The 24795-nt window shown below is 38.0% G+C and overlaps 1 protein-coding gene and 1 long non-coding RNA gene across 24 annotated transcripts in view; one reads left to right on the top strand and one right to left on the bottom strand.

Moving 5' to 3' along the window:
* Dlg2 (discs large MAGUK scaffold protein 2) overlaps window positions 1-24795 on the bottom strand; it is a 1973059-nt gene that overhangs the window by 491681 nt on the left and 1456583 nt on the right. For all 22 annotated transcript variants that reach the window (XM_006507776.4, XM_006507769.4, XM_006507767.4 and 19 more), the window contains one exon: window positions 17431-17567. In XM_006507776.4, coding sequence (XP_006507839.1) covers window positions 17431-17567 — 137 coding nt within the window. The remainder of the gene's footprint in view (window positions 1-17430; window positions 17568-24795) is intronic.
* On the top strand, window positions 228-24795 carry Gm32353. 2 transcript variants are annotated; one of them, XR_378339.4, is made up of 4 exons: window positions 228-384; window positions 15802-15998; window positions 22829-23361; window positions 24325-24795. It is a non-coding gene; the product is annotated as a predicted gene, 32353 (long non-coding RNA). The 2 variants fall into 2 exon arrangements; XR_378340.4 differs by lacking the exon at window positions 15802-15998.

The following is a 24795-nucleotide window of genomic DNA, read 5'->3' as shown; positions in this document are numbered from 1 at the left end:
TGTGCTGAAGTCTTCAAAATTGTTTTTCACAAAGTGGGTTTGTTTGGGTTAATTATGTGTGTGCATTATACTATGAACTTTCAACATAAAGGACCTACAGCTGGAGATGATTGTATGTAGAGAGAAGAGACATTACATTGATTGGTTAGTTGTTCCAGTCATTGTTTTTCATTGTTTTTTTGATTTTTTTTCCTTTAATTTTGTATCAAGCATTTGACTATTGTGGTGAACACTGACCAACTGGCCTGGTTTCAGGAAAAGAAGCGATGCATGTTTTAGTAAGATGCTGTCTGTGGGAATCACTCCACAGAGGGGGCATATATGCAGCCTCAGCTCATACTTGCAACCGTAAAGGGGACTGAGGCCAAGACCAAGAAGCTGGAGGTAAGATGACTCATTTTCTCAGCAGAAGAGAAGGCATGTACCTGGAGCATCATATGCAGGGTGGCAAGCCAGCTGATGACAAAGGTGCTGGGGACCTACAGAAAGGGGACCTGACCAGCTGTGTAGAAAATCAAATAAGTATAAGTGAGTATCTACACAACAGTGTAAAAGTTGGGGGCTGGAGGGTAGAAGAAGCAGGAATGAGCAGGAGTCTGTGAAATGCAGACTGTGAATGAATACTTGACTTTTCATTTTCATGAAAGACTTTGTATCTGGGGAACAGGATGGGGTAGGTGATTAAGGACATAGGATTATTGAAAAAGATAGTGTAAAAATATGTGATTCAGAACCACTGGAGAAAAATCCTAAACTCCAGTGTTAACTTTTAAAAAAGAGACAAAATAGTTGGTTATTAGATCATGAAATAAATTAAGAAACTCAATCCAATGCAGTAATATCAATGGTATGAAAATAGAACTGTATAACCCCATGACAGAAATCTTTACAGTATATTGAAATAAACTGTTGATAATAAAATTCCTTCTGAAATAATAAATCTTAATAAATAGGAAATATGAGGGTATGCGTATCTTTGGATAATCAATATTTTCTTGGTTTTAATGTTTTCAACAGTAACTATGCATCAGTATTTTTATAACAAGGTTAACCTTACTTGGGCAAAACTAAACAAATGCAACTTAAATAAAGAAGAATGAAAGCTAAGTAGTGAGACCAAAGACTGCATGCTGTTTGCATGCTCTAGGACTGCCTTCTTTCTGCTACCACTAAGAATACATTCATTCAATCTGAATTTGAGTTGAGTCTAAGTCTCTGGTTCTTCTCAGTGTACTCAAAAGCCGCAACATAGCATAAGGCAATCTCAGAAGAGACCAGAAATTGTGCGACAAAGAGGGCTGCATCTTATGTGCAATTTAAATTTATCAGAAACACTAACCATGTGTTAAACTTGCTTAAATCTGAGTATTTTCAGGGATGGAGGACCTGCTCAACTCTCCTTGTGCTGTATATGGTATATGTATATGGTATATGAATATGGTATATGGTATTGCTTTATTGAAAGGATCCATGATTTAGTACATTGATATATCACAGTGTCAGAGACAATGTTGCTCTGGTGATTTTGAGATATCTACATAGGTTTCAGTTTTTAGTTTCATGATTTTTTTTTTTTGAGTCAATTCATTTACTTGGAATTTCATGTGTCAGGTGAAGATAATGCTTGTGTTTCTTTGGTCATTTGTGTTTGGGAAGAAGGAATTATACCATGAACTTGCAGAAACACTGTATAAAAAGAAATGCTATGCAGATAGAAACCAAATAATCATAGTCAGACACTAAGCTGCTGCTGAGCCTGCTTCTAGAAATAGCTTCTTCCTGGGAGGATGCTGTCACCCCTACTGCGCTCAACCCTGCTCCTGCAGTGTCTCTTCTTAGCTTTATCTGCCCTTACTCTTTACAAGATGAATGACAAAATTATATATATATATATTTGCATTCTTCCACATAATCATTATAAATTTCTGGCCCTTAACAAGGTTTGAAATAAGCTAAATATGCTGTAAAATAATGATTGTGCCACATCCATGAGGATCAAAAGTCCCTACTTACAGAGAGAGCAGGGCAGCTGTGCTGATTCCTGCTTTCTGATTGTGTTAATCAGAGAGGGAAAGAAGAAGCTTAAAGGTTATCCAGGCAGCTGCATTGGATGTTCAGTTTGGGCCAGGTAGGGACATAAAGATAAAAACACCTCAGATGAAAAGGAAGTCCTGGGTCACCCCAGCCTCTAAGGCGCAATCATGGCTCCGGCTGGATGGACTTTCTTCTCCTAGAAATCATTCATACATTTCTTAATCCTTCCTTTGGTTGACTGAAGCTTCCTCCATGTTACTGGTCACTAAAAGGACAGGGCAGTGCAATGCCTAGAGCAATTCGTGAGGCACAGGAAGCTGTTTCATCAATATTGATCACATTTATGGTTATCTCTTGTGTTGTGTAAAATATATGAAGAAAATGTCCCTTTTTAAAAATTTTTTTGTATTTTTGTTGATGTTTTTTTGTTTTGTTTTTGTATTTGTATTTGTTTTTTTGTTTTTGTTAACTTGATACAAACTAGAGTCATTTGAACAGAGGAAACCAGAAACCTCAATTGAGAAAATATCCCTACTAGACTAGCCTGTGGACAAGTCTATGGGGACATTTTCTTGATTAATCATAAATGTGGGAGGGTCCATCCCTGGGAGGGCCCATCCCACTGGAGATGATGTTACTCTTGGGCCTGTAGTCCAAGGAGCAAGCTAGTAAGCATCCCTCCTCCATGGTTTCTGCTTCTGTTCCTGAGTCCAGGTTCCCACCATGCTTGACTTCCTCCTGGGATGGAGTGTGATTTGAGAGTGCTAAGAGACTTGCAAAATGAAGTAAACTCTTCCTCTCTAAGCTGTTTCAGGTTCTAAATTTATCACAGCAATAGGAACCTTTATATATATATATGGCTCAGTGATGCAATACTTGCCCTCTATATACAAAGCCCTGTGTTCAATTCTTATCACCACAAAACAAACAAAAAAGAAATCAAATCAGAAATTAATTTTTATAAAACTAGTAAGCAGTATATGGAGAGGCTAAAACTACTAAGAGTGATAGATCAGTATTAGTGCTTGAACTTTGGAAGAGTCCACACTATTGGAATAGGATATATAGTAGCTGAGTGGCCAAGTGGTTACATAGCATTCATGAGCTTTGTTAAATCCTCAGAGACTACAAATAATACTACTAATAATTGAATGACACATAATACCTGTAGAGAAAGTTATGTAAGCAAGGATATAAGCAATATAAATGGCATACGTCTTTATTTTTTTTCCATTTTTTATTAGGTATTTAGCTCATTTACATTTCCAATGCTATACCAAAAGTTCCCCATACCCACCCACCCCCGCTCCCCTACCCACCCACTCCCCCTTTTTGGCCCTGGCGTTCCCCTGTACTGGGGCATATAAAGTTTGCCTGTCCAATGGGCCTCTCTTTCCAGTGATGGCCGACTAGGCCATCTTTTGATATATATGCAGCTAGAGTCAAGAGCTCCGGGGTACTGGTTAGTTCATAATGTTGTTCCACCTATAGGGTTGCAGATCCCTTTAGCTCCTTGGGTTCTTTCTGTAGCTCCTCTATTGGGAGCCCTGTGATCCATCCATTAGCTGACTGTGAGCATCCACTTCTGTGTTTGCTAGGCCCCGGCATAGTCTCACAAGAGACAGCTACATCTGGGTCCTTTCGATAAAATCTTGCTAGTGTATGCAATGGTGTCAGCGTTTGGATGCTGATTATGGGGTGGATCCCTGGATATGGCAGTCTCTACATGGTCCATCCTTTCATCTCAGCTCCAAACTTTGTCTCTGTAACTCCTTCCATGGGTGTTTTGTTCCCATTTCTAAGGAGGGGCATAGTGTCCACACTTCAGTCTTCATTCTTCTTGAGTTTCATGTGTTTAGCAAATTGTATCTTATATCTTGGGTATCCTAGGTTTGGGGCTAATATCCACTTATCAGTGAGTACATATTGTGTGAGTTCCTTTGTGAATGTGTTACCTCACTCAGGATGATGCCCTCCAGGTCCATCCATTTGGCTAGGAATTTCTTTTTTTTGTTGTTTTTTTTTTTTTGTTTTTTTGTTTTGTTTTTTTTCCATTTTTTATTAGGTATTTAGCTCATTTACATTTCCAATGCTATACCAAAAGTCCCCCATACCCACCCACCCCCACTCCCCTACCCGCCCACTCCCCCTTCTTGGCCCTGGCGTTCCCCTGTACTGGGGCATATAAAGTTTGCGTGTCCAATGGGCCTCTCTTTCCAGTGATGGCCGACTAGGCCATCTTTTGATACATATGCAGCTAGAGTCAAGAGCTCCGGGGTACTGGTTAGTTCAAAATGTTGATCCACCTATAGGGTTGCAGATCCCTTTAGCTCCTTGGGTACTTTCTCTAGCTCCTCCATTGGGAGCCCTGTGATCCATCCATTAGCTGACTGTGGGCATCCAGTTCTGTGTTTGCTAGGCCCTGGCATAGTCTCACAAGAGACAACTACATCTGGGTCCTTTCGATAAAATCTTGCTAGTGTATACAATGGTGTCAGCGTTTGGATGCTGATTATGGGGTGGATCCCTGGATAAGGCAGTCTCTACATGGTCCATCCTTTCATCTCAGCTCCAAACTTTGTCTCTGTAACTCCTTCCAAGGGTGTTTTGTTCCCACTTCTAAGGAGGGGCATAGTGTCCACACTTCAGTCTTCATTTTTCTTGAGTTTCATGTGTTTAGGAAATTGTATCTTATATCTTGGGTATCCTAGGTTTTGGGCTAATATCCACTTATCAGTGAGTACATATTGTGTGAGTTCCTTTGTGAATGTGTTACCTCACTCAGGATGATGCCCTCCAGGTCCATCCATTTGGCTAGGAATTTCATAAATTCATTCTTTTTAATAGCTGAGTAGTACTCCATTGTGTAGATGTACCACATTTTCTGTATCCATTCCTCTGTTGAGGGGCATCTGGGTTCTTTCCAGCTTCTGGCTATTATAAATAAGGCTGCTATGAACATAGTGGAGCATGTGTCCTTCTTACCAGTTGGGGCATCTTCTGGATATATGCCCAGGAGAGGTATTGCTGGATCCTCCGATAGTATTATGTCCAATTTTCTGAGGAACCGCCAGACTGATTTCCAGAGTGGTTGTACAAACCTGCAATCCCACCAACAATGGAGGAGTGTTCCTCTTTCTCCACATCCACGCCAGCATCTGCTGTCACCTGAATTTTTGATCTTAGCCATTCTGACTGGTGTGAGGTGGAATCTCAGGGTTGTTTTGATTTGCATTTCCCTGATGATTAAAGATGTTGAACATTTTTTCAGGTGCTTCTCTGCCATTCGGTATTCCTCAGGTGAGAATTCTTTGTTCAGTTCTGAGCCCCATTTTTTATTGGGGTTATTCGATTTTCTGAAGTTCACCTTCTTGAGTTCTTTATATATGTTGGATATTAGTCCCCTATCTGATTTAGGATAGGTAAAGATCCTTTCGCAATCTGTTGGTGCTCTTTTTGTCTTATTGACGGTGTCTTTTGCCTCGCAGAAACTTTGGAATTTCATTAGGTCCCATTTGTCAAGTCTCGATCTTACAGCACAAGCCATTGCTGTTCTGTTCAGGAATTTTTCCCCTGTGCCCAAATCTTCAAGGCTTTCCCCCACTTTCTCCTCTATAAGTTTCAGTGTCTCTGGTTTTATGTGAAGTTCCTTGATCCACTTAGATTTGACCATAGTACAAGGAGATAAGTATGGATCGATTCACATTCTTCTACATGATAACAACCAGTTGTGCCAGCACCAATTGTTGAAAATGCTGTCTTTCTTCCACTGGATGGTTTTAGCTCCCTTGTCGAAGATCAAGTGACCATAGGTGTGTGGGTTCATTTCTGGGTCTTCAATTCTATTCCATTGGTCTACTTGTCTGTCTCTATACCAGTACCATGCAGTTTTTATCACAATTGCTCTGTAGTACAGTTTTAAGTCCGGCATGGTGATTCCACCAGAGGTTCTTTTATCATTGAGAAGAGTTTTTGCTATCCTAGGTTTTTTGTTATTCCAGATGAATTTGCAAATTGCTCCTTCTAATTCGTTGAAGAATTGAGTTGGAATTTTGATGGGGATTGCATTGAATCTGTAGATTGCTTTTGGCAAGATAGCCATTTTTACAATGTTGATCTTGCCAATCCATGAGCATGGGAGATCTTTCCATCTTCTGAGATCTTCTTTAATTTCTTTCTTCAAAGATTTGAAGTTTTTATCATACAGATCTTTCACCTCCTTAGTTAGAGTCACGCCAAGATATTTTATATTATTTGTGACTATTGAGAAGGGTGTTGTTTCCCTAATTTCTTTCTCAGCCTGTTTATTCTTTGTATAGAGAAAGGCCATTGACTTGTTTGAGTTTATTTTATATCCAGCTACTTCACCGAAGCTGTTTATCAGGTTTAGGAGTTCTCTGGTAGAGTTTTTAGGGTCACTTATATATACTATCATATCATCTGCAAAAAGTGATATTTTGACTTCCTCTTTTCCAATTTGTATCCCCTTGATCTCCTTTTGTTGTCGAATTTCTCTGGCTAATACTTCAAGTACTATGTTGAAAAGGTAGGGAGAAAGTGGGCAGCCTTGTCTAGTCCCTGATTTTAGTGGGATTGCTTCCAGCTTCTCTCCATTTACATTGATGTTGGCTACTGGTTTGCTGTAGATTGCTTTTTATCATGTTTAGGTATGGGCCTTGAATTCCTGATCTTTCCAAAACTTTTATCATGAATGGGTGTTGGATCTTGTCAAATGCTTTTTCTGCATCTAATGAGATGATCATGTGTTTTTTGTCTTTGAGTTGGTTTATATAATGGATTACATTGATGGATTGTCGTATATTAAACCATCCCTGCATTCCTGGAATAAAACCTACTTGGTCAGGATGGATGATTGCTTTAATGTGTTCTTGGATTCGGTTAGCGAGAATTTTATTGAGGATTTTTGCATCGATATTCATAAGAGAAATTGGTCTGAAGTTCTCTATCTTTGTTGGATCTTTCTGTGGTTTAGGTATCAGAGTAATAGTGGCTTCATAAAATGAGTTGGGTAGAGTACCTTCTACTTCCATTTTGTGAAATAGTTTGTGCAGAACTGGAATTAGATCTTCTTTGAAGGTCTGATAGAACTCTGCACTAAACCCATCTGGTCCTGTGCTTTTTTTGGCTGGGAGACTATTAATAACTGCTTCTATTTCTTTAGGTGATATGGGACTGTTTAGATGGTCAACTTGATCCTGATTCAACTTTGGTACCTGGTATCTGTCCAGAAATTTGTCCATTTCGTCCAGGTTTTCCAGTTTTGTTGAGTATAGCCTTTTGTAGAAGGATCTGATGGTGTTTTGGATTTCTTCAGGATCTGTTGTTATGTCTCCCTTTTCATTTCTGATTTTGTTAATTAGGATTTTGTCCCTGTGCCCTTTAGTGAGTCTAGCTAAGGGTTTATCTATCTTGTTGATTTTCTCAAAGAACCAACTCCTCGTTTGGTTAATTCTTTGAATAGTTCTTCTTGTTTCCACTTGGTTGATTTCACCCCTGAGTTTGATTATTTCCTGCCGTCTACTCCTCTTGGGTGAATTTGCTTCCTTTTTTTCTAGAGCTTTTAGATGTGTTGTCAAGCTGCTAGTATGTGCTCTCTCCCGTTTCTTCTTGGAGGCACTCAGAGCTATGAGTTTCCCTCTTAGAAATGCTTTCATTGTGTCCCATAGGTTTGGGTACGTTGTGGCTTCATTTTCATTAAACTCTAAAAAGTCTTTAATTTCTTTCTTTATTCCTTCCTTGACCAAGGTATCATTGAGAAGAGTGTTGTTCAGTTTCCACGTGAATGTTGGCTTTCCATTATTTATGTTGTTATTGAAGATCAGTCTTAGGCCATGGTGGTCTGATAGGATACATGGGACAATTTCAATATTTTTGTATCTGTTGAGGCCTGTTTTGTGACCAATTATATGGTCAATTTTGGAGAAGGTCCCGTGAGTTACTGAGAAGAAGGTATATCCTTTTGTTTTAGGATAAAATGTTCTGTAGATATCTGTCAGGTCCATTTGTTTCATAACTTCTGTTAGTTTTAATGTGTCCCTGTTTAGTTTCTGTTTCCACAATCTGTCCATTGATGAAAGTGTGTGTTGAAGTCTCCCACTATTATTGTGTGAGGTGCAACGTGTGCTTTGAGCTTTACTAAAGTGTCTTTAATGAATGTGGCTGCCCTTGCATTTGGAGCGTAGATATTCAGAATTGAGAGTTCCTCTTGGAGGATTTTACCTTTGATGAGTATGAAGTGTCCCTCCTTGTCTTTTTTGATAACTTTGGGTTGGAAGTCGATTTTATCTGATATTAGAATGGCTACTCCAGCTTGTTTCTTCAGACCATTTGCTTGGAAAATTGTTTTCCAGCCTTTCACTCTGAGGTAGTGTCTGTCTTTTTCCCTGAGATGGGTTTCCTGTAAGCAGCAGAATGTTGGGTCCTGTTTGTGTAGCCAGTCTGTTAGTCTATGTCTTTTTATTGGGGAATTGAGTCCATTGATATTAAGAGATATTAAGGAAAAGTAATTGTTGCTTCCTTTTATTTTTGTTGTTAGGGTTGGCATTCTGTTCTTGTGGCTGTCTTCTTTTTGGTTTGTTGAGGGATTAATTTCTTGCTTGTTCTAGGGCGTGATTTCCGTCCTTGTATTGCTTCTTTTCTGTTATTATCCTTTGAAGGGCTGGATTCGTGGAAAGATATTGTGTGAATTTGGATTTGTTGTGGAATACTTTGGTTTCTCCATCTATGGTAATTGAGAGTTTGGCAGGGTATATTAGCCTGGGCTGGCATTTGTGTTCTCTTAGTGTCTGTATAACATCTGTCCAGGCTCTTCTGGCTTTCATAGTCTCTGGTGAAAAGTCTGGTGTAATTCTGATAGGCCTTCCTTTATATGTTACTTGACCTTTCTCCCTTACTGCTTTTAATATTCTATCTTAATTTAGTGCATTTGTTGTTCTAATTATTATGTGTCGGGAGGAATTTCTTTTCTGGACCAGTCTATTTGGAGTTCTGTAGGCTTCTTGTATGATCATGGGCATCTCTTTCTTTATGTTTGGGAAGTTTTCTTCTATTATTTTGTTGAAGATATTAGCTGGCCCTTTAAGTTGAAAATCTTCATTCTCATCAATTCCTATTATCCGTAGGTTTGGTCTTCTCATTGTGTCCTGGATTTCCTGGATGTTTTGAGTTAGGATCCTTTTGCATTTTGTATTTTCTTTGACTGTTGTGTCGATGTTCTCTATGGAATCTTCTGCACCTGAGATTCTCTCTTCCATTTCTTGTATTCTGTTGCTGATGCTCGCATCTATGGTTCCAGATCTCTTTCCTAGGGTTTCTATCTCCAGCGTTGCCTCGCTTTGGGTTTTCTTTATTGTTTGTACTTACCCTTTTAGTTCTAGTATGGTTTTGTTCATTTCCATCACCTGTTTGGATGTGTTTTCCTGTTTTTCTTTAATGATTTCTACCTGTTTGGCTGTGTTTTCCTGCTTTTCTTTAAGGGCCTGTAACTCTTTAGCAGTGCTCTCCTGTAATTCTTTAAGTGACTTATGAAAGTCCTTCTTGATGTCCTCTAGCATCATCATGAAAAATGTTTTTAAATCTGGGTCTAGATTTTCAGTTGTGTTGGGGTGCCCAGGACTAGGTGGGGTGGGAGTGCTGCATTCTGATGATGGTGAGTGGTCTTGATTTCTGTTAGTAGGATTCTTACGTTTGCCTTTCGCCATCTGGTAATCTCTGAAGCTATCTGTTATAGTTGTCTCTGTTAAGAGCTTGTTCTTCAGGTGACTCTGTTAGCCTCTATAAGCAGACCTGGGAGGGTAGCACTCTCCTTAGTTTCAGTAGGCAGAGTATTCTCTGCAGGAAAGCTCTCTTCTTGCAGGGAAGGTACCCAGATATCTGGTGTTCAAACTGGACTCCTGGCAGAAGTTGTGTTCCACTCACTAGAGGTCTTAGGATCCCTTGTGGAATCCTGTGTGGGCCCTTGCGGGTGTCAGGCGACCCCACTGGCAAGGTAGCCCGGGGCTCGAGTGGAGCAGAAGGGGCTTGTGCCCCAGGTCAGGCCCGGGTAGTCTGCTTCCCTATGTCGGCATACGTCTTTAATCCCAGCACTTGGGCAGCACAGAGAAACCCTGTCTTGAAAAAAACCAAAAACCAAAAACCAAAAACCAACCAACCAAACAAAATAAATCAAAAGGAAAATTTAATCCTTAAACCAAATCAATGGAGCTGTGTTGACTTAAAAGTTATTGCATTTGATATAAACTCGCAGGGAGTCTGGGAATAGGAACTACTCCAAATGCCTTCCACAAATGCCGTAGGTGACTACACAATGATAACTCTACCCTTAGGAGAGCAGTGACAGTGGGGAGAGGGTTCAGGTAGGGTTAGGTCAGGTCGGATCGGTTTTGTCCTAGATCCCATGACAGAATCATTTGGAAAACAAACCCACATGACTATAACCCCTGTGTCAGAGGTTTTTATTTATTTGGGATTGATTGAGGACTGGGTGTTCATTATGCTCAGAAACTAACCATGAGATTCTGGTGTACGAATGGGCCTGAGAACTGGAGTCATTGAATAGATGGATGAATGGAACAGAGCTTCAGGGAACCATTTTGTAGGCCTGCATCCAGTTTTACAATTGACTAGTTATACAGTTTTGGGAATTTTCTGACTCGAGTTGAGAATAGTGTGGCAAGTACCCTGACTATCTCCTGAGGGCAAGTGTGAGCATTGCATGCTTCTCTATGCACAGTTTGACCTGTGGAAGCATGGAAGTGATCATTGATGGAAGGACTAGAGCTCATGTGCTCATCTAAGGTGGCTTGCCACCATCAGTGAATGTCCTACTTCTCACTCAGATCATTTCCACATATTTGCTTTGTCTTCAGTATAACGCCAATTGTTACTGATACTTAAATAAAATCAGGCAGTTTTATAAAGCTACCCCAAAGTTAACCAATGTATGTCCTTACAACCAATATTCATTTAGAAAAAGTGTGGGTTTTCCTAATCCCTAAACCTATTTGATGTCTTTACCATCTCTGTAGCTTAGAAGTAAAACAAAAAACCTTATATACATCTCAGAGTATGCTCCACTGAATTCTAGCTGTGAGTGTGAAAGTATTCCATGAAAAATAAGGTTGAAATGTATAGATTTAGTAAAAATATTTCCTTAGTTGATTACTTTGAAGATCCTTGTAATGCTTTTTATATGTTGATTTCCACATGTTGCTAATATCATTTATATATGCTCATTTATTCTGTTTTAATATGCTCTTTATATGTTTATTCAGGAGCCTCAATAGAATCACATACACATTTCAGAATTTCCCAATCTTTTATGGTTTTAGGTTCCTTTAAAATAACATAGTAAACGTACTAATATTTAAGAACACGTAATGGGAAATGGTAATCTAAGGCACATAGTAATGATACTATGATAACAAAAAATCAGAATATGTGAACGAAGATGCCCTCAGCTTGCCTACAGTGACTTGGTAGATTAGTGTCTGCCCATGACTAATGCATACTTCCTCAAAGTCCAAGTCCAGTGTTTTTCCACTTGACTTCAATGCATTCATTTATCATCCTTTCCTTCCTGTACTACTTCCCTTTTAAGGAAAGAAGAGATAAATTCATTCTCTGCAAAAGTATATAAATTCTCTTACTGACATTTTTTCTTTAAATGTCAAGTAGAGGTTATAGAGGGGAAAGTGTAAGGTTTTTAAATCTTAAATTATAACGTGACAAGTAGCTTGACAACCAAAAACTAATGTTACTGATGTAAAAATGACAAATGATACTAGATTTCAAGTCTCAGGTATTTTATGCAGAGATGGTAAAAAAAAAGTCTACATTTTTATAATATATTTGGCTCTGAGAAGCATCTTGGTAAGGTTTAAGAAGAAACACTGTATGGAAGTATATGAAAGATTAAAAAACCCAAAACTTTAATGTTGCCAACTTTTGACCATCTGTCTCAAGATATTCAAGATCAAGTAATAATCTATTCACTCAGATTTCAACAGTAAGTTTCCTGTATAATCCACAAACATCTGCTATCTTTGGCAATTAAACAGACAAAAAAATTTCAATGCCATGAAGCAAAGGACATTAAGAATACTGCATGGAATTATACAATATATACCAAATACTTGGGTGACCATGAAATAGAAAATTAGTTGGCTATATAACCTCATTTCAGACACTATGACCTTGTGGCAAAGTAGACAGTATAATTCTTCCTTACAGCATAATTTGGGCTAATCTCAGGTGGTATAAAATTGCCTAGGTCTTTAAATGTAGAAAATAAGATAGTAAGGAACACAAAGATGTTTTTAGTGAAAATTTTTAATAAAAAATTAAATGTGTGATAACAAATGTTGGCAATTTATGTTCTACCCAGCATCTACCTAGCCAGAAAAAGACTAGATTGTCTAACTCATATATGCTTATTAGATGTTAGCTCTCAATCCTGTTAGAGATCTGGTGAATATGGCATTAAATGTTTAAACTTGCTATGACAGAGACTCCTACATGCTAACAGTGACCCACCTCCCCTTCCCCAGAAGGTCTCCAAAAAGATATGGGCACACCAACAAAGGACTCTACAATATTGTGACACACCAACTACTGTACAACACTGACTCTATGCCTTGTACACTGTCAGAGCTCTGTCTAAACTGTGGACAGACAGAGTACACCTGGAGAGTTGAATGTCTCATATTCGGTAGGAGTAGGTGAAGTCATCTCTCCCAAGTTCCTCCTCCACAGACAAAAACCTCTCATCTTCTGGGCCTGATGGCCGGACTGTCTCTGCCAGTGTTGCAATGGAGACTTGGGAGAACTGTTTAAGTAATGGAATATAGACTAACTTCTGTCATTTTAATTAATATATGACATCTAGATTATAATTTATGCTTCTCATGTCTCTGATTACATTGATGGATAAGCTAATTGTAGCTTGACAGCTAAAGAACAAGCAAATAACTCCTTACCCCAAGGTAATCCACCACTGTGTTAACTCATTAGTCAACTCATTTACTAGTTAAGACTACCAGATCTCTTCTTAACATGACAGACAGGTTTTTCTTGCTCATAGATTTCATGATGAAAGATACACAAGTGTCAAATTTAACCTTTTGCTACTTCCTTATCTAAAAAAAAATTCTCAGTTTGCAGTGACTGTTCCCCAATGATCAACCACCTGTCTTATGGTAAATACTAGGATAGAAAAAGCAAACATAGCCCAGGGTCTCCAATGGAGGACTTAGAGAAAGAACCCAAGGAATTGAAGGGCTTTCCAGCCTCAAAGGAGGAACAACAATATGAACCAACCAGTAGCGCCAGAGCTCCCAGGGACTAAACCACCAACCAAAAACTACATATGGAGTGACTCAAGCCTTCCACTCCATATATAGTAGAGGATGGCCTTGTTGGTCATCAGTGGGAGGAGAGGCCCTTGGTCCTGTGAAAGCTCCATGCCTCTGTGTAGGGAAATGCCAGGACCAGGAAGCAGAAGTGGGTGGGTTGGTGAGCAGGGGTAGTGGGGAGGGGATAGGGGGTTTTCAGAAAAAGAAAAAAAATTAGGAAAGGGGATAACAAGTGAAATGTAAATAAGGAAACTAACTTTAAAAAGTAAACTTTATGAAAGGTCTGAAGATTGGGCAATGAAGATATGGCAGTATAAACTTGTACATATATATGAAAAGGGGATTGATCATTGCCATTTCTAAGGGCAGGGATATAAAGGGAGAAAAGTATAGAAAATAATTCTCAATGAAATGAGAAAAAATATATGTGATGGTGGTTAGTATCTAGAATGTATCTGTGGGGAAGTATAACATTCTTCACTCTTAAAGGGTCCCATCAGAAATGAAATATCACTTCACACAGTTGATGTTCTGTGAGATTGTGAGGTTCCAAACAAAGATGACATTTAAGATTTAAATTCTGAAACATAAGAACTTTCTTTTTTCCTCTTTTTTCTTTTTTAGAGGAGCTATGTAAATGTTGCTTTTATTTCCTCACATGGAGGGATGAGATGAGAGCCATACCCAAGCTGTGAGAATACCTTGGGGGTGAGCCCAGAGCGTTTCTTTCTTTGTTCCAGCTATCCTTAGGCCTAGACTTAGAAGCTTCTAGCCTCTGTACAATCCAGTCTTCCAAGCTGACTGATTCAATCTGTCTCCACATAAGAACTTTCTTACAAGAAACTATGTACTCTCTACAGTATGAATCAGGAGATGCTCAACATGAAGTTATCATACTTGTGAAGCCAAGAAGGATAATATTATGACCATGCTGCTCTCTCAAGGCTGCAGTATCATTTACTAGGTGATTGGAGACTTTCAGAACTGTGGACTTAGAACTTTGTAGCCACAAAAATCTAAGAAAACTAATGGGTGTTCAATATAAACTAATTTTTATTTGTTGCCATTCTCAGGATTTTGCTATGCAAGCTCTTTTATTGAGCAGTAGCCCAATATGGAGTTTCCTTTTTGTGCCAGTGTACTTAAAGTACTCTGATGGATAATATATTGGGGACATTTTCCTAAGGGCCAAAAGAAGGAAGTGGGGTAAACAGCTTCAGAAAGAATGGCATATTTAGAATGCTGCAGCTGGTAAGTCACAGAGTCTAAATCATGCGCACTTCCTTTGGGGAGAGAAGAGTGAACAGTATGATAAAAGACATTATAAAGTAGGGGTTAAACAGAATGGTAGGGGAGCAGTAACATATCTTGGGGGCTGAAGTAAGGTAATTGGTGTTCAGGGTAGCATCACTAATTATTTTTTGTTTGTGTTTCTCTCCCAGGGTCAATTTTTTTTCAGAACATTTTAAAGTGAATAATTTTCTTTCATTCCCAGATTCTACTTGCCAGTTGCCTTGGAAGTACTAATTATGGTTTTCCTTATATAGGACAGAAGAGAACTATTATTGTGGAAGGTTCATTTAAAAAAAATACATTCATCCCTTAACACTTAAAACAGGGAAGAATTACGTCATAGCTATTTTTGAAATTATTATATTTACAATGGATGTAAAAATTATCATGGAAAGAAACCACAGCATCTGAAAAAAATCATTGGTAGAATTATATGGATATAGGGGCCTTTTTATTCTTAGACTTTAGAAATCCGTCTACAGATTTAGGTCCAGCTTCAAGAATTCAACAGGCAGATCTAGCATGACTTCACAATGACATCAGACAAAGGAATTTGAGGAAAGTTACATTTGAGCTCTAAGTATGTAAAAGGTGAAACCTGTCCTAAGGTAGCCATTTCTTGAAAGTTTCCTCTTTATTTTCAATGTAGAAGATGGTTTCACACTTTATTCTAATGTCAATATTTTAAGTAATTAAGTTTATATGGTAAGCAAAAGTTATTTATATTTTAAGTACCTAATATAATTTTTCTCATTTGAAAATGCAACATCACAAGATCAATATCCAAAGAATACAAAGAAACAAAAGTTTCATAGCCTCTTGAGAATGAAAACAGTGGTGACTTTAGGTGGTCAAGAACTAGAAGCCCTGAGTAGCAAGTTTGACCGAAGGTCTTATTGGTATTTTTTCCTCTGTCTCCTCCCTCCCTCCCTCCCTCCCTCCCTCCCTCCCTCCCTCCCTCCCTCCCTCCCTTCTTTTCTATCCCTCCCTCCATTTCCTCCTCCATCTCTCCCTCTGTCTCTCCCTCCCTTCCTCCCTCCCTCCCTCCCTCCCTCCCTTCCTTCCTTTCTTCCTTTTTTCCTTTCTTTCTTTCTTATTTTAGCTTGTACAACTTGACTGGATGTTTTCTCAACAGAAGAGGTCCTTTCTAAAGACTAGCTACTCTTCATCAAATGGTAGTTGGATGAGGTACTCATTAAACTACTAACTAAATTGTAATCAAAGGGAAGAGAGACAGAATCAACTGACAGATTGATGAAATGAATGCCATCCAGCGCAAGGAAAATATTATATGCTATTGTAAGTATTATTTGACGTGATGAACATGGATGGACAGCCAGGTTTAATCATCTGCAAGGCCAGTTCCCTTCATCTTTAATTATGGCTAAGTTAGGAAATTTCTCTACATCTGTTTTCCTTTGTTTTGAAATTATTCTGCCACGGGAAAGAAATATTACTTTATAAAGAAGTATAAGGAGTTTATGAAACTTAATATATACCATATATAGAGATGAATTCAGCACAAAGGCTATTCACAATCAGAAGTTAGACCACAGGGATTAAACAGAAACTCCCTAGAGCCTAGGAATGTAAGAATAACCAACAGAAAACTGATGCTTTATCTCCCAAGTTTGCATACATCGTGAAATGATCTTTCTGGTGATTTGTGCATACCACTATTCTGATAACACTTTTTATAAAGGAAGAGGAGATAGTGACTCCTTGGAGATATAACTCATCTTAGTTAGACAGACATTAGGCTTGGGAGCCTTTGGAGCTCTGGATAAACTCTTACCGCATAATGGGTTTTTTGACTCCACCTCTGGGTTTCCAGAAGACTATTGCTCATGAAAACAGATTCATCTGAGAGTATGCTAAAGAGATGGGAGGAATAATTATCTCCTTAATGAGATAATGTACTTTTCCTTCCCCAAAGCCCTTTCCAGGATGGAACAGCTCACAGAGCTTCCATCATGCTGCACTGCTAAGTCTGCCTGCTTTTCTTTTTCATCTTTAGCTCTCTTTTATTTTAGATACTGGCCAAAATATCTAAGCATGGTTGCCTGTCACTAGGGCTTTTGTCTGAGGCTTCCTTTCCTTTTGGCAGTCCAGCTGCTTGCTTATGTCTATTGCTGCACAGGTATATAATGAAAGTTAAATGAATTAAAGGAAAGGTCATAATCTAATAAGATTGCTAGCCAAGAAGAAGAAGAAGAAGAAGAAGAAGAAGAAGAAGAAGAAGAAGAAGAAGAAGAAGAAGAAGAAGAAGAAGAAGAAGAAGAATCCTCTCGCTGTTTCCTTTTCCCCCTTTCTCCCCATTCCCTTTCCTCCTCTCTCTACACATGCTCATGGCTGGCCTCTACTCTCTCTGCCTTTCTCTGCCTCTACTACACTCTTAACTTACCTCCCCATTCCATGAATAAACTCTATTCTATAAAAAAAAACCCACAACAAAAAACCAAAAAGAAAAAAAAAAGCATCTATTTCTCACTCAGCACATTGAATGGGCATGTGAGAAGTACTCAGATGTGGTCATTTGCAAACCTGGAGGAGTGCCCTAGTAAAAATGAAGTAATAGTTTTTGGAATTGTGAGAAAATAAAGTTCTTTTGTTTAAGTCATCTATTCTAGGGTATTTTGTTACAGCTTCCCAAGTTAAGACAGTCCAAGTCACACAGGGAGAAAGAAGAGGCTTATACATGTGTACACAGTTTTGCTTGAGTCACACTTACCATTAGCAGTCTGTCTCCTACTTGCAACCTTCCATCTTTCTGTGCAGCTCCACCATCTATAATTTTTGTTACATAGATGCTGTTGTCTCCAGGAATGTGCTGGTTCCCCACCCCTCCAGCAATACTGAAGCCTAAACCTGAAGGAGAGGAACAGAAAACAAAAACCAAATATGATTAGCTATATATAAACAACTGACAAGTAATTAGTATGTTATTTTCTTAATAAATGGCAGCAAGGATTCTACTGAAATCAATGTTGCTCTTTAAATATTTAAAGGGCTTACTGATTTTTGCTAAAGAAGCTAAGATTTTTTTTTTTTTGGCAATCATATGTGAATTTTAGTTTTGACTGGGCACCAACCATTACTATTTCCAGCTAATGAGTTTATGATGACTAGCTGGTGGAACAAGGATACAGCTTTTATCCCCTTCAAGGTTAGAGATGTATATTTATGTCAAGAGTCTCAAGAATATTAAATAAGACACCTTCGCTTCTCCTTTTATAATGAATGGCAAAAATATAAGATCATTTTAAACCTGGACTCTCACATTTTAAGCAATGAGTTTTACTCTGGTTTGCAAAAACACTTATTTTTACTTAACTATGGGAAGATACAGCAAGAGCAAAATGACTACTGACTATAAAGTAATTGTAAGGAAATGATTGATAGTCCCTTTGTGAATATGATTGACGATATATTCAGTAAGATGCTTATAGTATATATAAAAATAACATTCAAGTTACTAAAAATTTCAGAAAAAGAATAATTGAAGCCCATTGGAATTAAAGACAGAGGTTTGTGTTTCTTGACTTAAACATACTCATACAGACACAGACACACAAACACATTAACTAAATGATAAAGCTGTCATAATATTTTTGATGCTTTATATGATAATGAAAAATACTTTTATAACCATAAACTATATTTCATTATGCTTTTGATTACTAATATAAAATAAATTAAATATATTCTCTGAAGACAATATAAACAAGGGCAAAATGACAACTTAGTGAATTATAAAGTTACACCATGGAATTATATTAAAAATGCAATGGTATTGTTAAATAAACTATAATAGTTGTTAAAATAATGGAAACTGGTCCCAAATTGACAGGGCAATTGAAAAAGTGTTATCTAATTTTCTACTGAGGTGAATAATTACTCTTTATTGATGCTTTACCACCCGCCCCCGATTGAACCACGAATACATTTCTCTTCCTAGGACTTAAAACAATGGCCAAAGAATAAATAAAATGTCTATAAGCTAGCTTTTCCTATCAACTTTAAAACACATAGTTATCTCAGGTTGTCCAAAACTGTAAATTCACTGGTTTTCTGAGTATAAGAATATTTTAAAAATATACCTTCAACACTCTCATTTTCACATGAAATCTACCGCAGTTGTAGCATAACAGAGGTCATTCCAAATGCAGAAAAGGAAAAGGTTAAACACGTATCTAAGAGCTCTGATTTACATCCACTAGACCAGCAATAAATGCCAAAGACAATCTTGGTTCCTAGGAGCTATGGAACACGTTACCACCATAAAAAAGATTAAGTCCCACAAAACGAATAACTATAGAGTTGACATTTGAAGTTGAAGACTCTACAAAGACCGTGAAATCATGCATGAACACTGTGGACGTAAATACATCAGCTGAAAACTGTTTCCTCACCCTCCTCCTCCTTTTTTTTTTTTTTTTTTTTTTGAGATTAGGTTTATGTACTTCTTTTTATTTAATGACCTATTCAAGGTGAAGTCAGATGCTTGTAGAGCACATACCTCTGAGAGCCAGAGAATGTTTCTGACGGTTCCCAGTGAAACATTTCTCACATTTTAATGATATATGAATACATTTTAACCCAACCCTCACTGAATAATTTTCAAATATTTTCAGGTAGTATTCCTTTTATGATTTTGGCACTTCCAGACAGGGTTTTACTGTTTTGTACAGGCTGTCCTTAAATTCATCATCTTCCTGCCTCAGCCTCCTGGGAAGTGAGGACATAGGTATGCAAATCATGTCAGACATATTCTGGTTATTCAGTTCAGTATGGTATATAGTGTGAAACTCTGCCTATGTAAAGAAAACCAGTTTATTACACTTAAAAATCCATATCTATTTTAAGATTCAATGTACTCTCATCCATCCATGCACCCATCCATCCACACATTCATTCATACAACCAACATCTCCTAAATAAATTCTATAGGTTTCTTAATTTGAGACAAGAAATTTGTGTTATATGTAGCACAGGACAGCCTCAAACTCTTTATGATGCCAATGCTGGACGGGTTCCTGGCCTTTCACTCTCTACTTTCCAAGTGCTAGAATTATGAGCATAAATGACCATGCACATTTATTCTATGTAATTTTTTTTAGCCAATTTCTGTCTATTTTGACCAAGACAGTTATCCTGTTCTATTTAACATGGCTACAATAGAAATAAACTGGGTAGAGTATTCCTTTAAGGCATTATTTAAATATAAATTTCTCTATAAGCCCAAATCTGATTTTTCTATTAAATAATGTTCTTAACTGTACAATCCATTGGTTAGAGTTGATTATCATGTTGATACAATCTAGAATCACCTTGAAAGAGAGTTAAAATAGGACACTGTCTGGATCAGTTTTGCCTTTGGCTATATCTGTGGGGCAATGTCTTGATTATGTTAATTGATGTAGAAAGGCCCAGTCTAAAGGTGAGCAGTATTCTTTGGGATTGGAGCCTGATTCTATGTAAGGAAAGAAGGTGAGTTAAGCACAGCATTAATTCATTGTTTTCTGCTCTTGAATAAAATATAATGCAACCAGCTACTTCAAGTTTCTACCACCTTGATTTGCCTGCAATGATGGACTGCAACCCGGAATCTTGAGGTGGATAAGCCTTTCTCCCCTTAGGTGCTTTTGTTAGGGAGCTTTATCACAGTAATAGGGAAAGGAATGAACATATATACCCCCTTACCATCCTCTACTTTCTGTTTTCTTGTAGCATTTATTACCTTGTAATAAGTCACCTTTGCCATTTGTGATATAGGTTCTGTCTGTAGTCAAGACTGATCTGGAATTCTTGAGCACATGAGATTTTCCTAACATGGCCTCCAAAAAGATGAGATGAGATTAACAGATATTCATATCTATCTATCTATCTATCTATCTATCTATCTATCTATCTATCTATATCTATATATAGATATATGGTGAAAATTCAAGCTCTACAATGACATGGATTTTTGTTTTATATTGTGTAAGCAGAGAAAAGTTGGACAGGGAAGTTTCAATGTAAGTATATTCTCAGTGAGTGAAAGAACAAATGATTGTGAAAGGAGAAAGAGAGACACAGGTATCTTAAAAACAAAAACCAAAAACCAAAACAAAACAAAAAAACAAAAATAACCTCCCTCTAAAGGGAAGATTGGTGACTGTGAATTAGTGAGGGGTAGAACACTGAGCAGTCAGTGGAACCAGTGAGTATGTGAGGCAAACCTGTTTTAGGAGAACTCCAATCAGCTTCCTACCACCAGTCTGCTCAGGGTTTATACCATTTGTAAGCTGGGAAAAGGCAGCAGCAGAGGCAGCATATTATCCCAACTTCTTTATCTAACAACTGTGGAAATGCCTTTCTCAAATGTTTTCATCTGAAATAAATGGATAGACACTCTATATCCTACAGAGATTGACACATAATAGATACTGGGTAAATACAATCCCCTGCTTTCATTGAGCCCCTTCAGCTGCTGAGAAAATCAGACACTTCAAATACTTTTGACCGGAGGGGTATGATGTGGCAGCGGTGTTGAGAGAAGTGTGGCTTTTTAAAGGGTCTTGAAAATGATCAACAAAGGATCAACATTTCAGCTTCATCTTAGCTTGAAGGGGAATTCATAAAAGAGAATTCACCTTTGACCCCAAGTCTCCCTCTGGATTCCAGACATACTGAATGATAGCACCAATAAAACCCAGCTTTCCTGAACCTGGCACAGAAGCAACATCCCTAGGACAGTATGTTTCTGCAGTATGATGAACTACATCGACCAAGGCAGTATAATAGAATTGTATATATTTCAGTCAACAATGCCAAAAATCACTGGTTTTAGGAAATAAAAGCTCTCATTGGCTACTGGTTTTTAAAAAAGCCTTCATGATAAGGACATAACTCTAGAACATGAAAGGAATCAATTACAAAATCCATTCAGTGAAAAGACTTGGTATTGCTCACCTTTATACCACCCACTGGGGGCACCTTGGTCATTAAAATGAAAACTAAATATTCATATTAGCTGGCTTCACAGAAAGCTAATACAGAAAACCCTACTTAATCAAATCACAAAAGTAGGTAAAATTAACATATTTCTGGGCTCCCATAAAGAATAAAGAAATGCCAAACTCAAACGGCTAATCCCCTAAGTAGTTAAAACTATTTTTTGGCAAATGTGGATGTGTCCTTAGAATTTTAGGATTCCATTTATTATGTAAAGCTGGCTTCACTCCAGAGTTTTTTTTTTTTTTTAATGTATTCCTGAATTTACTTTATCACACATGTCAGCATAGAAGACACAGGTACTGGGAAGCAACACTCGAAGTTTACTAATATCTTTAATTGACCTGTTCCAATACAGAGTGTCTTCCTCACTGTATAAATAGAGAAGCCAGTGAGTGGATCACAGTTCAGGCTCTCAGCAGTTGTCTGCCTACCCGGAGGGGGAGGTGTTGGTGAGAGGCGGGGGCTGGAGCTGAAGTCTTGGCAGCATAGATTGATACTGTGCTTGGGAAGCTCAGAATAAGATGAAATACTTAAAAATGTCATATGATCACAATGTGTCCATGCTTTCCTTGTGGGTGTAAAGCACGGAGCCTTGCGGTAGCTGAGCACCATTCAATAACTTGCTTCAACATCGTTTTCTGTGATTTTCCTGGGACATCCCTTGAGGGCTTCTCCAAACGATTTGATATTATTAAACAGCCTGGTTCTGTCACAGCTTACTTAGGATCTGCCACTGAGCGTGTTTACTGCTTTATAGAGAGCACTATTGATATTCTGCACATCCCGTGTATGGTTTTATTGAAGGAGCAACAGTGAGTTGGCCCTGAACTCTGGCTGGCCTGTCTCAGAACACATCTACCCTTGAGGGCAACTTAATATTTGAATGTACACACAAGCCAGTTAAAAAGAAAGAACAGAAAAGAAATGCGACTCGGGTGTCTGCTCAGTACTGATAACAGACCGTTTGACATCTCTTTACATTTAGAAAAAAAGAAACTGTTTAAAATAACCAATGATGTGCCTTTTATGTTTATTTGTGAGATGAATGAATCCTTTTGGTAACGGTGGATCTTTGTAATTAAAAGTCAAAACCAATTTGCTTATTCTTTGGATTTTTTTTCCCCTAGATTCAAAAGACAAAGTTTTGGAATGGAAAAAGTGGCCCTTTGAAAACTCTCTGCAGAGCTCAGAATGCCTTACAGGGTCTTACAGCTGAAGACTGCCCCCGCCCCGCCCCCACAGTACTTATTTCGTGAGATTCACAGAAACTTTTGACATATCTCTTTCACGTCTGCTGTTTTCTCTGACTCAAAGGAGCATGTGCACCCTGTTTTCTAAACCTGTATCTGTCCTCGTAGGAGATTGCCTGGTCTTCCTTTATCTCCTCATCTGGGATTGGCTATTCTTCCCTATCTAAAAAGATATTTTCTTGAACTCTTAACAGGCTTTCTTGTAAGAGCAGATGCTTGTGAACAGTGATTGACATATAGTCCCTAACCTCATTGACCAGACTAAATTTCTCCCCAGTCTCATTCTCCTCATTTCATACGGCACAGTTTATGTCCATGGCATCATCATGGTATGAACCACTCTGTCAAAAGCCCCCGATGCCTGCCAGTGTGGTTGTTTAGAACCAGTTTCACCATGGAGACAAATTAAGGTGAGTTTAGTCTGGATAGATTTATGCCTTAATCCCAAGAAAATCAGGAAATATAGACACCAAAATATACAGGAAGAATTCAAGGGATGATGGAAGTTGACATTGGAAAAATAAACTTATAAACCAAGGTATACTAAAGATTTTCAATGATCTTTAGAGTTGGGAAGACTTGAACACCCTTCCTCTCAGGGTCTTCTGAAAAGAATCAAACCATTGTCACCTTCACATAAGATCTATAGCCTCATGGCCTGTCTGAGAATATATCTAGGCTGTTCTAAACCATCCACTTTGTAGTGCTTAGTTGTGGCAGGCTTAGAAAATGACTGTAACTTCTGGTCTCTAGGGGCGGAGTGGTAATATTTGTTATATACAGATCTTCCTTTTTAAATGACAGTCTTATGAATGCACTACCATATGTAAGTTATTTTAATGTTGCCTCCTCCTGTAGTGAGTGTAGTTGTATAAATTATAAACGAGTTCCATCAGGTGAGCAGCTCAGTCAATTACCCTGAGTTTTCACACACAGGTCCTGTAAACTTGATATTCCTTTGAACTTATTATATCGCCTGGAACACTGCTGATGTAGCTGACAGTCCTATCTTTAAATCAGTGGTTCTCAACCTTCCTAATACTGTGACACTTTAACACAGTTCCTCATGTTGTGGTGTCCACCAACCATAAAATTATTTCATTCTACTTCATAATTGTAATTTTGTTACTGTTATGAATCATAATGTTAATATCTGATATGCAGGGTTTTGACCCACAGGTTGAGAATTGCTGTATAACATTATCTTATTTCTTTAATTTCTCTGACTACATTTCTGTTTTCTTTGATGGCTTACCTTGCATATGTATCTTATGTGTGTGTAAATGCCTCTGTGCCTGCCCAGGTGTGCACAGGAGTCCAGAGGAGGACATCAGGTATCTTTGTCTATGACTTTCTGCTTTATTCTCTTACAGACAATTTTCCTGAACTTGAAGCTTGGTTATATTTGCTCTGTTACTGATACAGTAACTAACAGTCAACCTGTGACAAATGAAGGAACCCAGAAGGTTAAAATCTCGAGCTGATCAGAAGTAAAAGAAGAAAAGATGCCAAAGATAAACGTGAGGACTCTAGGCATAACGGCAGGACCATAAAGACCAGCACATCTTCAGTTTATTTGACAACAAGAAAAAACAATCATTAACAAGAATAAGGAAATTAATGACGTCAGAGAACTGAAGAAAGTTTTGGAAAATTTTAAGTAGTTGCCCAAAAAGCCTGCAGTTCATTAGAAAAATACACCGCATTTGCACAAAAGGATCTGTAATGATTATCCAATTAAGGCTTAAAAACAGATAAATTAATTAGAACATTAGTGTAGCTTTTTGAAGATTCTTCAAAAATTCTTAGTAGCACAGAAAATAAAGGAATCTCACAAATTGGTC

Source organism: Mus musculus, chromosome 7 (assembly GCF_000001635.26).
Source record: "Mus musculus strain C57BL/6J chromosome 7, GRCm38.p6 C57BL/6J".
NCBI classification, from domain to species: domain Eukaryota; kingdom Metazoa; phylum Chordata; class Mammalia; order Rodentia; family Muridae; genus Mus; species Mus musculus.
The sequence above is the reverse complement of the archived record's forward strand: the minus strand, read 5'-3'. Positions and strand labels throughout refer to the sequence as shown.